Source organism: Brachyhypopomus gauderio, chromosome 4 (genome assembly GCF_052324685.1).
Source record: "Brachyhypopomus gauderio isolate BG-103 chromosome 4, BGAUD_0.2, whole genome shotgun sequence".
In the NCBI taxonomy this organism is placed as follows: Eukaryota; Metazoa; Chordata; class Actinopteri; order Gymnotiformes; family Hypopomidae; genus Brachyhypopomus; species Brachyhypopomus gauderio.
In genome coordinates this window covers 16,530,228-16,545,227 of record NC_135214.1, presented here as the reverse complement: position 1 = coordinate 16,545,227, position 15,000 = coordinate 16,530,228, and the positions used below count along the sequence as shown (strand labels likewise).

General features: G+C 45.3%; 2 protein-coding genes and 1 long non-coding RNA gene across 4 annotated transcripts in view; 2 read left to right on the top strand and 1 right to left on the bottom strand.

Moving 5' to 3' along the window:
• Positions 1-5,965, bottom strand: part of desma (desmin a) — a 6,544-nt gene extending 579 nt beyond the window's left edge. The window contains exons 1-10 of one of the 2 annotated variants that reach the window (XM_077002652.1): positions 5,337-5,965; positions 3,272-3,332; positions 3,081-3,176; positions 2,276-2,437; positions 1,972-2,097; positions 1,503-1,723; positions 1,170-1,225; positions 857-942; positions 610-654; positions 1-171 (exon numbers count right to left, since the gene is read on the bottom strand). The exon at positions 1-171 is cut by the window's left edge and continues 579 nt beyond it. In XM_077002652.1, coding sequence (XP_076858767.1) covers positions 130-171; positions 610-654; positions 857-942; positions 1,170-1,225; positions 1,503-1,723; positions 1,972-2,097; positions 2,276-2,437; positions 3,081-3,176; positions 3,272-3,332; positions 5,337-5,896 — 1,455 coding nt within the window. In that variant the 5' untranslated portion in view covers positions 5,897-5,965 and the 3' untranslated portion in view covers positions 1-129. The remainder of the gene's footprint in view (positions 172-609; positions 655-856; positions 943-1,169; positions 1,226-1,502; positions 1,724-1,971; positions 2,098-2,275; positions 2,438-3,080; positions 3,177-3,271; positions 3,333-5,336) is intronic. The other variant, XM_077002653.1, reaches the window with a different exon arrangement.
• On the top strand, positions 3,219-5,918 carry LOC143512403 (uncharacterized). Its single transcript, XR_013130453.1, has 2 exons — positions 3,219-3,355; positions 3,617-5,918. It is a non-coding gene; the product is annotated as an uncharacterized LOC143512403 (long non-coding RNA).
• Positions 5,966-11,997: 6,032 nt separating the features above from the next.
• The window catches only part of ptprna (protein tyrosine phosphatase receptor type Na), a 25,441-nt gene continuing 22,438 nt past the window's right edge, over positions 11,998-15,000 (top strand). Inside the window, exon 1 of the mRNA XM_077002647.1 lies at positions 11,998-12,336. Coding sequence (XP_076858762.1) covers positions 12,261-12,336 — 76 coding nt within the window. The 5' untranslated portion in view covers positions 11,998-12,260. The remainder of the gene's footprint in view (positions 12,337-15,000) is intronic.

The window sequence follows — 15,000 nt, the reverse complement described above, 5'->3', positions numbered from 1 at the left end:
GAGGATGTGCATTTAAAGTAAGCTAAACCTGAAGGCGTCTGCGACATGGAAGTGTCCTGGTTTCAAATTGGATTAAACTCAGTACGTCGGGGATTCTCTCCGTGCGGCGCTTTGCGTTTCTTGTCTGTTTTACAGGACGTCCTGCTGGTGCTGTGTGGATTCACTGACAACCTTCAGGAAGACAACAGGGGAGATTAGTCACCCGGGGGGGAAATGCACAAAACTTACAGATGATTAAGATGTAAATAAAGGAGGCACCACACAGAGAGGGGAAGAACAGGCGTTAGGAATTCAGATTACTGTGCTTTTATGCTGAATACCGCCGGTATAGCTCGTGTGAAACCATCTGTGGAAGCTAATGACAAACAGCCTTTTACGGTGGTCTTGTATGAAGAGGAGTGTGTTTCTGAGTGATAACACTCTCCAGCCCGGGTCGAGGGGGCATATACAGAGGGCAGGTGATATCAGTGCCGTGCAGTGGATTGTAGAGGGAGGAGGGGGAAGGGGCGTGGCCTTAGAGTGGAGGAGCGTGTGGGGGAAGGGGCGTGGCCTTAGAGTGGGGGAGGGAGACCGTGAGGTCAGAGATGGATGAACTACTGCTCCACTTACACAGCGAGCGCTCACGGCACTCGTCCCCTCTCTAGATGTCCTGGTCTAGAGGGACATGAGCAGGCAGGCGGATGCGTTAATGAAGGCAAATGCGTGTTTGAAGAAGTGACTGTCTTAAATAAGGGAAATTGGGAACTGATCTTTGTGCAAACTGAAATGGGGCAGGTGACTCTTACTTTTGTGTGTGTGTGTGTGTGTGTGTGTGTGTGTGTGTGTGTGTGTGTGTGTGTGTGTGTGTGTGCATTACCTCTCCATCACGGGTCTCTATGGTCTTGATTACAACTGTTTTCTTGGAGTGGACCTCCGAGGCACGATGCTGCTCAGGGCTTGTCTCTATAGCAACAGTTCACAGGTGCTATCAGACTTAGTTATGTTTACATGCAGTATGGAAAGAGTCTCTTTATTATACAGAATGCTGGCGGAACTTCTTCGTGCCACCGTTGCCATTATTTATAGTTCAGAAAAACAGCTAAACATGAAAGCACAATGGCTTTGCTCCCCCTTGTGGAAAATGTAAGAATATCACGTGCACTGAAGTTGTTTGGAGAGATGAGTTTTACCTCTGACGTCACCTCTGAAGTTCAGGGAGGAATATGACTGTGCAGGCAAAGTGATCCTGTGAAGAAGAAGAAACCATCATTAATACAATTACGTACATTGTCTGCTTGATGTCTATTTCCAATGACTAAAAAAATCTTTAATGCTATTTTTGGTGTTTCCCTTTTTGTAAACTTTGTATTTTTTGTTAATCTTTTAGGACTAAACTAAATCTGCATCTGGCAAAGGTCATTAGACAATGTCATATATTTAAATAATCTAAAGATTATTTTAATCTGACTCCAGCTCATTTTTGTTCTCGTTCCCGTATCTCTGATCCATCTATAATTCTTCACCTGCTCTCCTCCCCTTCCAGCAGCTTCCTGTAGGTGGCGATCTCCACATCCAGGGCCATCTTGACGTTGAGAAGGTCCTGGTACTCCCGCAGGTGACGGGCCATTTCGTCCTTCATTTTGGCGATCTCGGCCTCCAGACGGGTGATGGTGTCCTGGTAGCCACCGGCCTCGTGACCCATCCTCTCCTCCATCTCCCTCATCTGCCTCATCAGGGATTCGTTCTGGGAGACGAGAGGAAGAGGAAGGAGCGATTAGGAGGAGGATGGGAGAGACAAATGGAACGTGCATAAAAACGCTCAGACCTGACACGAAAAAAATATCAAAGATGGGTATAAACGTGAAATCGCAAGGTACTGGTTTGAGCCCAGTCCTCAGTGCTGATCAGTGCCTGAGCAAACGGAGCTTGTAATAACTGCCAGTGTGCAAACACAGGTGCCTAAGCTGAGTATACTGGTGAAGAAAGGCTTACGGTGCCCTTGAGGGAGTCGATCTCGCAGGTGTAGGACTGGATCTGGTGGCGGAACTCCATGCTCTCCTGCTTGGCCTGTCTCAGAGCATCGTTGTTCTTATTCACCGCTTGGTTCAGGTCGGACACCTAGGGGAGAGAGTGATAATTCTCCGCTCACGTGTGTGCTGAGAAAGAGAATATCTTACTAAGAGAGTGGCTGCTTAGTTTATGTTTTTTCTTTGACTCTCAAAGATTTGGGCTTTGATAAAATGTTCTGTAGCTAATTTAGGTTTGGTGTTTTCTGTGTCCTGCTCTTATGTCAGACCTTGGACTTGTACCAATCTTCAGCCTCTGCAATGTTCTTGGCAGCGATGGCTTCGTACTGCGTGCGTATGTCCCTCAAGGCAGCGGTCAGGTCGGGCTTGGACATGTCCATCTGCACCTGGACCTGGCTCTCCTGCATCTGGTTCTGCAGCTCACGGATCTCCTGCACCAAGAAAAGACAACAGTCAGTAGGTGTGTGGAGGTGCGCCTTGCTCATGTCCGGTTTGATGAGTGAGAGAGCGCTGAGTAGAGTTTACAACGTCATCAGGAGTAAAGCGATGTGTAAAAGTAAATGGAGCAGGATAGTATGCAGAGACCTGTCTGAAGGCTAAAGTCACATTTATAAAGCCCAAGTGTTTAATTGCAAGACTAACCTGATAATACATAGTGCATCATGATTCTGGGTATGATAGACAGAGGGAATGCAAATGGGAAGCTTGCTTTCTCTGTTCACACTTTCGGAAGGTAGGCTCTGGATCTTTGTGTGTGGTTTTAATTATAGAAATGCATCTGCTTCATGTGGGTTTACACTGGCCCACCCTGTCAGAGCCCGGATGACGGACACACACCCACGCTCCTGTGATCACATGTGCCACACTAACATTCCACCTTCAAATGTCAGGCAGAATACATAGGGACCAGGAAAAGACCTAACCTTTGGAGCTTTGTGTGTGTGTGTGTGTGTGTGTGTGTGTGTGTGTGTGCGCGTGTGCGTGTGAGTGTGTGTGTGTGTGTGTGTGTGCGTGCGCGTGTGTGTGTGTGTGTGTGTGTGTGCGTGTGTGTGTGTGTGTGAGTGTCAGGCTGACCTCCTCATGGATCTTCTTCAGGAAGGCGATCTCCTCCTGTAGGCCCTCGATGCGTCTCTCCAGGTCCAGCCTGGCCAGAGTAGCAGCATCAACATCCTACAGAGAGAAGCCCAGTGAATGGAGTTCGATTAATCACACAGCATGAAGAGGTAGACCATTTTAATATGTGTGAATGTGTGAAGGGGTCTCACAGCTCTGAAGGCAGAAAGGTTGTTCTCAGCTTCTTCTTTTTGGTGGATCTCCTCCTGAAGTCTGTAGAAGAGAAAAATAAGGAGGTCAGTTACACTGTAAGAAGACTCCGAATTACTCGGCCTGTGTAAAACGCCACAATTAACTCCCCTCACACACCCAAAAAAGGTCCAGTCATAAAAGTCATCAAATGGCTGGCATTACATTTCATTTGTGCCATCCAGTTCAGCATTTGTATTAAGCACTGTTTTTTTTTTTCCTTGCTGGAGTCACTTATGAATTTGCACATACATAAATATCCTTCCTAAAATAGTAACTATAAATATCTTTTCCAATTCTTTCCATAGTCAGAAGTTCTTTGTTCATATATGGGAGCAACGAAGCAGGTCTGTTGCTGTCACGTTACCACCAACACACAATGCGGAGAGACAAGAGACGCTGGGACACTGAGCCAAGACACATCACATGCAATCACGTCTTGGCTTTGATCATTAAAACACACTTGTGTCCCCATCTCCTGTGAAGTACCAAGAATATGTGGCGTATATCTGGTGTCATGCGTGTAATTGTTGGCAGCCCGGATATGTCTGATCTTATTTCAGTGACAGATGTGACAGTCATGAAATGGTCTGATGACTCTATTACATGTTATAACGAAACAGACTATAAAACCTTTAAGGCAGTGCCTTCTTGCTGTTAATCTCACCATCTGTTTTTAAACCGATCATGATTCTGACACTTTTGGTCCGACTGCTTCATGAAAAGACCGAATCCTCTTAAGTATTTCCTATGAATAGCAGTTAGCAGCCTGCCAACAGTTATCGTGAATCAGTGTTGTTAATGCAGGACAGTCACACTCTAATGCCTACAGTCCCCCGAGTGCTATGTGCTCACTCCTTCACACGTATGCGCATACACACACACACACACACACACACACACACACACACACACACACACACACACGGAGAGATAAGGGTATTTTAGGAGATGAGAATCCTCCACAGTGCTTAGGGTTGGGGTGGGGGTGGGGTGGGGGGTATATTGAAGAGGGTAATAATAGCTTTCTAATCTGGGCGCTGTGCTTCATGACTGCGGGTAGTCTTGTAGCTGGCAGCACAACTCTACTACAGTCAAACCACATTCCCAATAACACGCGTGCTTCCGAGAAGCTACAGCCATGGAGTTACTGTACACCATTGAAATCCCCCTCTCATTCATATCCATTTTGCTCTGTTTCTGTTAACCCCCCCTCGACTGTTACACGACTACCCGTCATTTTTCCTAATGCCGTTGTACTCTTAAATGGGATTCTAATTGATTTCCTGTGTGATTCATGATTTCACCCTGTATCTTCTCACCAGGTCCTGAGCTCGTGAGAGCAGTTTTAATGAACTTTGACCTCCACAGACTCACTCAGTCACAACTAATTTAGTCCTCTGTGAAAAATACCTGTAAGTCTAATTGAAATTGCTTTCTTGCAATATATAAATTATGTATTTCAGCGTTTTCCCCCGGAGGCCCATTTGAAATATAATAAGGAGGGCAACAGCTGCTCTCTGTTGTATTCCAGGAATTTGACCATGAAAATCTTTGCCAATTTGTGGACAATGTTATTGTTAAATTATCTAGCTTAGACTATAAAGCATAATTTAATCTCAATTCACTTTTATCATCATACCAAATGTTACCTATATAGAAACTATAGAACATTTGAACACTCCAGTTAGTTCAGTGTCACACATACATCATAGGGGCAGTCAGATAATTTTTAACCTAACATTGTTGGTTCTTTTATGTCAGACCTGTAAGAATGGAGAGAAGGTTCAGGGAGAAACTCCACAGACCCTGATGTCCTTTAAATAGCTGCACACATTCCTCACTAAAATAGCATCTCTATCGTATATAATTGATATCAGATTTTGAAGCGGATTTAACTACATTCTTCAAGGAGTCTATAACCTTTCTCTTATAAGCACGTAATCACATTAGCAGTAACATGGCTCTCATATGTTAAGGCTTTCTTTTTCGAGTGATGACACCAGGCTCTATTTTGAGTGCTCCTACCTCAGCTTCAGCTTCTGTAGGTCGTCGGCCAGGTTGTCCCTCTCGATCTCCACGCGGGCCCTCTGATTGGTCAGCGCGTCCACCTGCATGCGCAGCTGCCGCATCTCGTCCTCGTACATCTCGGCGATGCGGGTGGGCTCGCGCCCGCGCAGACGCTCCACCTCCACGGACAGCGCCTGGTTCTGCTGCTCCAGGAAGCGGACCTTCTCGATGTAGCTGGCGAAGCGGTCGTTCAGGTGCTGCAGCTCCGCCTTCTCGTTGGTGCGCGTGTGCAGGAAGTCCTGGTTCATGGCGTCCGCCAGGCTGAAGTCCAGCTTCTCGCCGGAGAAGGAGTGCACCACGGGCCCGGCTCCCATGCCGAAGGACGCCGAGGAGCGCAGGCTGGAGTAGGCCGGCAGCGAGGTCTTCACCTCGTACACCCTGGAGGACATGCGGGAAGAACCGGAGGAGCCGCGGCTGGAGAACAGGGATCTGGGCATGGAGGCGCCCAGTCCTGAGCCGAAGGTGCGGCGGTAGGAGGAAGCCGTCTCGGCCGAGGCGGAGGAGTAGCTCTTGCTCATGGTTGGAACGGCGTAGGGTGAAGCTGGGATGAAAGTGACCGGGTTGGAAGACTTGAGTAGAATGAGCAGGGAGGCAGAAGGTCTCTGCTATATGTAGCTTCAGTTAGGCTGACCCCCTCCCCCAGGACCCAGCTGCCCCCACACCCCATACCTCACCCCCCAGCCCACCCTCCTCGCTCAGCTGTCATGTGGTATTCCAGCAGTTGGGTGGAGTAGATGCCAGTAAGCGAGTGAGTTGGAGTGTCTTGGTTGGCGGTGGGGGGGGTGGGGGGGAGGATCTAGATTGGGTTACGTGTTAGACGTGTCTTCTTTTCACAGGACCATAAATGACTTTGATAATGTACTGACATTCAAGCACAGTCAATACAATGCCTAGTATTTGATTTAGACTTGACTTAATGCTAAACTGTCTTTTGTGTTAAGGGACTATCCTGACATGTGGGTCAGTTAGTCAGGGCGGTGTCGGTGCGTTGGCAGAGTCAGTGTGTTGTTACTCTCCCCACTCCGGTGGAAAGACCTCACAAATACTCACTGTTGGCAGCTTGGCGTCCTGCTGTTTTGAAGCTCTTTCATGAAAATATGATGTGAGGAAGACCGCTCGTGCATAGGCTTGGCTCTAACTGAATCAGTCAGACTGTTTCTCCACCACAGGGATGACAGACCCCTTGTGGAAGATTCATACACAACTTAGACCTCCCACATGTGACAGGTTGCCAGAAATTCTCACTCCTGCAGGAAGCCGATGTGTGAGTGTGTGTCTGAGCGGGTAGTGGCATCCTTGGGGTAGCCAGAGTGGTGATTCAGGTCCTGTTCGTCTTTGGCACTGAGCGTTTGACAGAGTGATGATTCAGTGACCTGTTCATGTTTACTGCTGAACTTTTAGCATCTTCTCTCAGATTGACATAAGGAAAAATCAGACTAGTGATTTCTAGTCCACTTTTTACTCCTTATAATGATCACAGTGCACAGAGTGGCTTATGATGTCTATATTGTCCTAAATAAGTCATAAATAATTAACAGTAGATAATCACTGTCAAATGTTGTGTGGGATTGGCCTGTCTGTAACACTCAGAATCTTTTTTTCTCCTTACATTCGGTTTTATTAAAAGATTTGTAAATTAGTCTTCATCGTGTGCAATTTTAAGATATTAAAGCATGGGAGGCCATGCGTTACCGCGTTTATCTCACAGGTAAGGGCCCAACGGATAGCGGATAAAATGATGCCAAAAACAATATAAACATTGCAATACAACACACAAATGTTCAATAAATCATTGAATTTAATATTAACAACAGTCACAGTAAACACTTACGCCAGGCAATGCAGCCCTCTAACAAGCTTTCGTTGCTAAGTAACACAAAGGCAAAGATTAGTCTACTCAACGGAGGATCATATTAATACAGAATCCTGTTAGTGAAGGTGTGCATAAATCAAAGCAATGACTTCACAATGGCTTCAATCACGGCTCAGCCAATCAGATTTTAGGATCAGCATTTTTTACTTTTTTTTTTGTGTGCATGATGAGCATGACAGAAAAAGGTCATGTGCTGGGGTTACTCTGAAGAAGGAACAGGAGGATCATATTTCTTGTCTTTGCTGTCATTGGTTAACTTGTATCGCACAACACAATCGAGAGGCACTCTCCATCAAACGGATATGAAGCCCTGTGTAAGCACCGGCACTCCTCCCCGGCCCTGACCACTCTGACATTCCCCCGGCTGTCCAGTGACCGGCTGGGCTGTCTCACTACACAGCTGCTGCTAGCACTGCTATTATTAGACATGGCGTCTCAACACTGTCACTAGAATAGACCTGAGAGTGGCAGATGATCAGACGAACTTTAAAGACCAAAGACTGCACCTGGACCGTCTAAATAGAGTAGGAAGACCTGAAATATGCTAAATCAGCTTAAAAAAAATCTCAGCATAGGATCTGTCAACTTTTTTTTTAGGTTGACTGCCACAGCTTCGTTGTGAGTTTAATCAATCCACAAGTGTGAAACAAACAACCTTTTAATAAACGCTTGTCTTTGAAAGGTCATGTTTAACTTCCATTCAATAACACGGAAAGAGCACCCATACTTTAACTCAGTCCTAACAATAGAGACGCTTTGGTCTTTGGTTGGTTGTTTTCTTTTACACACACACACACACACACACACACACACACACACCCTCCCCAGACACTGGGAACAGGTTTGGTATTTGTCTTTGGTGTCAGCCACACATGCACAAAGGATCTTGATCAATATCATCTTCAACACACTGTAATTTCCCCCTGGTTCATACTGTGTGTCTGGGGAGCTGTTAGTGAGCTGGTATGGAGAGGAGTGGGTCCTTTCCAGACGGGGGAACTCTGTAAAACTTTGACATTTACATTGGACGCCAGTGGAGTGATGCAAGACCTGAGCTTTGCTGAAAAGACATGAAGGCTCTTGACTGCTGTGTTATTGCTCTACCGCACAGCAACACTCCAGAGGATTTTGGCACCCCGAGTGAGTCAGCTGGATTTTTACAGCTTGACATAGCAAATTTAGAAAATTGAGTAATAGGGGGAAATCGCACAGGAGACCCCCTAGTCAGAGGGAGGCGACAGGTGAAACACGACATGCGTGACTGAGACTCACACATTAAAATAAGAGGCAGCACTCACCACTGCGCTCAGCTCACCCAGATTAGAATCTGTCTGTTGGTTTTTTCATCCAGTGAAGCTTTCTTGAACATATATGAAAAGAACTCGCTTTATGAGTTTAATGTCCAAACAGTCAACATTAATGAACTCCGGTAGCCCTGTCCCTATGACATGAGGGTTCTGGATTTAATCCTGTTATATTTTTGTCATCGCCTGTGCTAATGAACCTTGGTCTAAGCTGTGGACTGATTGTGTTTGTCTATAATGTACATTTATAGTCAGTCTGAGAGAGAAGGAGCACTTCTCTGAAATACACTTTCAGTTTTATTCAGAGTAAATGATTCAAAGGATTGTAGCCAGTGAGACGAGCTACTGAAAGTGCCACAGCCTCCGGCTGGAGGCCTCGCCCGCGGGTGGAGGTGGAGATAATGCAAACATCTGGAGATGACCAGAGATTTCTGCTTGGCTCTTGTTTACTTTGAGAGACAGAGAACAAGAGACTGTCTTTCTGGAGAGATTAGAGCAGCATCTGTGACACAGCTAGAGTGTTTCATTCTTAATTGTTCTGTTTTTTCAATCAGGGCCTACATACAATGTATCCGTTACCAGCTCAATTAACCCACAGCCCCATGCGTTGGTGAGAATAAAACCCAGCCAAGATACAGCTTCACAATACTATAGTGCACTGAGCTCTGGTCGCCACCCCACATGCCCGACGGTGAATGTTTACTCAGGCATACTTGTGACACAGAAAACCAGGCCTTATTGCCAGAGCAATAAGTGAACTGCCTGATGGGTACTCGTGTTTATAGTAACGGTGTCATAGGAATAGGCATGCTCCTCACAAGATGGAAACACAACGTCCTGTTTCCTGTTAAACTATTTTTAATGGAGTCTTTTTAAAGATAATGAGCAAGGGAGGAATGTTTAGCAATGATATACAACACAAAAATGTTATCAACACAAAGATGATATGCTGAAGTATCCGATATATAGATATGAGTCCATTTAAATTGAAAATAAAAACATATGTAATTTGTTAATAATTAGATAGGGTTTAGGGAAAGTCCCAGAGGAGTGTACTGGTAGAATGGATCAAAGGTGACAGGTTAAAAAATATTTATGGCACGTTCAGATCACATGGTGTCTCCAGTTGCCTGGTAACCCCAAACACAGGGCAGGCATTGATCTGCCATTCTTAACCCTCCCAGGAGGTAATGTCTGTGTCACAATGTATGTGAGGAATTTACATCTGTCCAAATGTGTGTGTGTTTGAGCTGTCTGCTTGTCCTCTGTTGGATTCGTGTAATCCTCACGGGTCTGCTGATGGAAGTGTGGCAGCATCGAACCAGGAGGTGGAAACAAGGAGAAAAGTGCTAAAAAAACCCTGGAGATACAACCACTGGGTGTCAAATGGTCTCTGAAAGACGCTCGGTTTGCATCCTGATACAACTGAACTTACAATGGAAAAATCCTCAAAGCATTTTTTTATCCCTTTTCAGCCAAGAAGGTGAAATTAAATGAAGCACAAATTTTTTCCCTGTGTTTTTCCCTATTGTCCATGTATTTCTGAATGACATTCACGTCCTCTCCTACCACATTGTTTCAAAATGGATCTGTCATCAGTGCAGGGCCCGCCAGCGTGGGGGGAGGGGTCAGCAGCTCTGCTGGAGGGAGTCGGGTCTAAGGGTCTAAATGCCAGGACATGTGACTCTGAACAGGCGCAGAGTGAGAGGAAGGCGTGGGCGTCCGTGCAGCAGGTCAGCTTTCAAAAAACAACCAACGGCTGCCCCGGCAACCCACCAAACATGGGAATACAGGTCGTAAAGCAAGAGTATAACTAAGTTGCGTTAGAGAGAGAGAGAGAGAGAGAGAGAGAGAGAGAGAGAGAGAGAGAGCCCATGCAGTGTTTTTAATACTTAATAATATAATTCATTACTATAAGACATGTTTCAACCTTAGGGTAAATGATAAGTGAAATAATCACATAACCTCAGGAGAACTTAAAAAATATATATTTTTAGTACACTGCACATCTTAAAAGAAAAAAAGCTAAAGAAATTACTATTGTTTCTACATTCATTTGTTGTGAATTGAGGAGTTTGTATACAGGGCCATATCTGTATATCATTTTACACAAACAATGAGTGGCCAGTGGGTGGCGCTGCAACTTCAGTTATTCAGTTGTGACATACGATAGTGTTGAGTTTAATGAGCTAGAAACACATTTATTTTTAATACATGTACTATTTCAAATCAAACGGAACCTTACCAGTGATACATTACGTGATATTTAAAAAATGAATATAAATAATAAATTTGATAATACTGCAGCAGAAATATCTGTTGCAATATTTGTGCTGCATTAGTCACAACTATCCATTTGATTAATATGGTATTCTGAGAAACATATGGAACTAAATTCTTCATGGCTCAGGCATCATATTTTGTTTCTGGTTAGGCAAAAATGAAACAAAGACGAGCTCGAGCTCGAGGGCGAGAGCTGCTGTGCTGCGTTTAGAGGGGAAATGGGACTGCGCGCGTGAATGCTCACTGTCACGTGAACGGTCAGTGGCGAGAGAAAAGGTGAAGAAGGTTCTAGAGGTTAAAATGTGTGTGTGTGTGTGTGTGTGTGTGTGTGTGTGTGTGTGTGTGTGTGTGTGTGTGTGTGTGTGTGTGTGAGAGAGAGAGAGAGAGAAACTAAAAAAATATGACTACATTTTTCATAATCTTTATCAACATATAACAACCAATAATATTACGTATTAATTAATATTTACAATAATAACAATTATTGTTGTTGTTGCATTTAAATCATTAGGCCTAATAATTTCTTTATTTTACAGAATGTGTGTGCGCGCGCGTGTGTGTGCGAGCGAGTGTGCAGGTGAGTGTGTGTGCGCGCGCAAGTGTGTGTGTGTGTGTATGTGTGTGTGTGCGTGAGCGCGCGAGTGTGCAGGTGTGTGTGTGTGTGCGCAGGTGTGTGTGTGTGTGCGTGTGTGTGCGCGCAGGTGTGTGTGTGTTTGTGTGTGTGTGTGTGTGTGTGTGTGTGCGTGCGTGTGTGTGTGTGCGCGCGCAGGTGTGTGTGTGTGTGTGTGTGTGTGTGTGTGTGTGTGTGTGTGTGTGTGTGTGTGTGAGCGCGCGTGTGATCGTGTGTGTGTGTGTGTGTGTGTGTGTGTGTGTGTGTGTGTGCGTGTGTGTGAAATCACTCCTATGTTCTCTATTTTCTTTTCCCCGCGATGAGAAGACGAGGCGAGCCCAGATAAGGGACTTTACCTTTAGGCCCCATAACGATGATTATTTGTATAGTGTCGACTTAATCTAAACCTTCTCTTCGTCTCCTAGGAAACCCAGCACGGCTGTTGCTGTGTGACTCGTCCACCCCCCCCCCCCCCTCCCTCCTCCTCCTCTACGTAAACGGCTTGACAGATCCGAGTCTCTCTGTGACGTCATTGCGGGTTCCCGCCACACAGGGAAGAGGCGAGATCCACTACGTAACTCCTGATCCCGATCCGCACCAGACATTCCGGGCGTGAATGTCTCCGTGTGTTTTTTTGACTGCCTTAAAGCCAAAAGCTCGCTCGATTTCACTTAACCGACGTGTTCCCCACCTGTGCTAAACGTTTTAGCATCCGCATAAGAAGCGCATTTCAAAATGTGGATCTAAATCGATACCGTGAGAGGACGGTGACCAAGTAGCGCGGGCCGAATTTAGTCTTGTGGATCGTTAATATGATGCATCCACGACTATGGAAAGCACTGTTTGGGATGACCGTGCTCTACCAGCTCGTAATGGCAGGCAAATACGGTGAGTACCTGCGTATAGAAGGGAGTGGGCACTGGAAAGTCACCCAGAACGAAAAGACGGGGAACGAACGTGGACGGCATGCACTGATTTAATGTTAAATTACCTGTTTTCCACAAGTCATTTAGGAGTCTAAGGAAAAGTAGAGATTATTTTTGTTTGTGATTATGTAAAAAACACATCTCTAAGATTACGCCTGTCAAATTCACAACCCCTCGCAGATGTTTGAGAAGATAAATGAAACGTTAGGCAGTATTCTTATCACACTTTTGAGGTATATGCATACTGAAGTTCAACAGATTATTGAGGTGTTTTGTGGAATGAAGAAGACCAAAGAGCATTAACGAGAATACGAGGACATGGCATAGATTCGTTCGTTCCGCTTCAATTTACCTTCCAGAACGGAATACGTTTCCAGTTACGTCAAACTTGGTATACGTCTGTTCTCCCGAACATTGACAGTGTCGTGTACGTAAGCAACATCTTTATCTTTTACCTTATTTAGCAACTGGTGGGAATAGGCTATCACCTGAAGGTAATAGATGGCGAGTTATGAGTAATGTTTCAGCACCACGGAGAGCGACCATATTAAAACATTTTTATTCGCAGAACCGTCACCTCTCGCCATAGTTAAGCACTTAAAATATATTATTTTATTGTAGCTGTTTTGACTATAGAAAACACCTTGTCACTGCAGCTTGGCTGATGGGTATGTGAATGAATTAGGTTATGACACTGGATATTAAATATTTCAGATGTATGCATCTGTGAACACTAAAGTGGATTTTATGCATTTTATTTAAACACAAATAACACTTGAATTGTTACTATGGTGTCTTCGTGCTGCTGCTTCGTGCGTTGTGTGGTCTGTTTTGTTTTTTGTTTTTTGTCTTATTTGTGTGACACTTTACACAGAGAACTAAGAAAACCTAGAATTCATAGATAATACTGTCACTTAAATATTGATGAGTACAGAAAATACATTTTGAGCAAAATAACATAATATTCCTTTAATCTGTCTCTTTAGGTGAGCCTTTTACCTTTTAATTCTCTCTCTCTCTCTCTCTCTCTCTCTCTCTCTCTCTCTCTCTCTTTCTCTCTCTTGCTCTCTCTTTCAGTCATCTGTGTGTCTTGGCTCCTGATTTCTCTGAGTGTGGTTGCTGAGTGTATCGAGTCCTTAGTTGTCATGCATATTAACACCACCACAAGTCCACGGGTGCTTCGGAAATCTGTAGTTCTAATTGGCATCCAACAGTGCTCAGCAAATCTACTTTAAGAAATTTGAAAATGTTATGTTTGTGGTTCGGTATTTGGGTTGTTTAAAGCCCAATTTGCACTTTAGAATTTTGTTAAATATTACAAAATAAATGTTTCAGAAAATTGTTGCCTTTTTTTCTAATTGCTTTAATTTGACATTGGGTTGTTTATGAGTGCGGCTGAGAGCAGCCGTCAGTATGCAGGAGACGTGCCCAGTATGAGTAGGAAGCTGTCAGATCAGAGTCTGCCTCTGCCATATTCACTGATAACATCCTCGCTCTCTCACTCTCTCGCTCCCTCACTCTCTAGCTCCCTCGCTCTCTCCCTCTCTCCCTCCCCCCGTCTTTTCCTCTCTCCCTCTCCATTTCCTCCTGAATCACTCATTTTGTCACACAGCTCTGATCACCACCTGTTAGCAAGTGGGAATGTGAGATTGACAAGCCCCATCTCATCCTATTTATATTTTCCATGAATAATGTAAGTAGGCTATGCTCACTGGGGCTAGTGGAAATTACCAGCACATCTGCCCATACCCTCTGTGAGAATAAAGATGGTGTGCAACCAGATATAACATCTCCAATACATTTCTAAGAGAGATGGAACTAGAGGGTCACATATATGCCACGGAAAAAAATGTATTCTTTGGACCATGGTAAAACTAATATTACATGAATTCATGTGTTTGTAAGATATGCTATAGAGGTGTTTAATGAGCACGCGGTTTTCTCTTTTCCTGATCATCAACCAGCCGTTTCAGGCTTTTCTGTTAGCCACTGTTGTCACGGCAGCCTTTTATCAGTGTTTTTCCTGCTTCTCTCGCTTGGCAGGACTGCAGTTGGCCAGAACCAACCCCCCCCCCCCCCCCCCCCCCCCAGACACACACACTCACACACACATACACACACAATTATTTAGGCAGGATCGTGGACAGGAGTGGTCTGGCCGCTAAGCTCTTCCTGTTTGATCAGCTGTGTCCAGCGTGGCCATCGGAGCTCTGACCCAGGGACCTGGCCCTGTCCACCCAGCAGCTGAGCAGTCGGGGAGCTGCGGGCCCATCAGTCGGGCCTGTCGGGGGCCGCGTGGCTGAGCGCTGCTCGTTAGAGCCTGACACGGCCTCGCCAATGCTAATGAGTCACGGCTGTACATTCGCTCCTGCGCGTGAGGCAGACGGAGCGAGACAGGTGGAGACAGAGCGAGACAGGTGGAGACAGAGCGAGACAGTTGGAGACAGATCTGAGCAGAGTGGCTGTTTACTGGCTGCTCAGTGATGCAGAGCTGAATGTGGGTGTGGGGGAGAGGTCACTCATCCAGGCGAGAAGCCCAGCTCCGACCTGGCACTGCCTACCGCTCACACCTATAGCATTTAGCTCTTCATATTTACAAACCTGCATAGGTAGACGTGTTATCCTT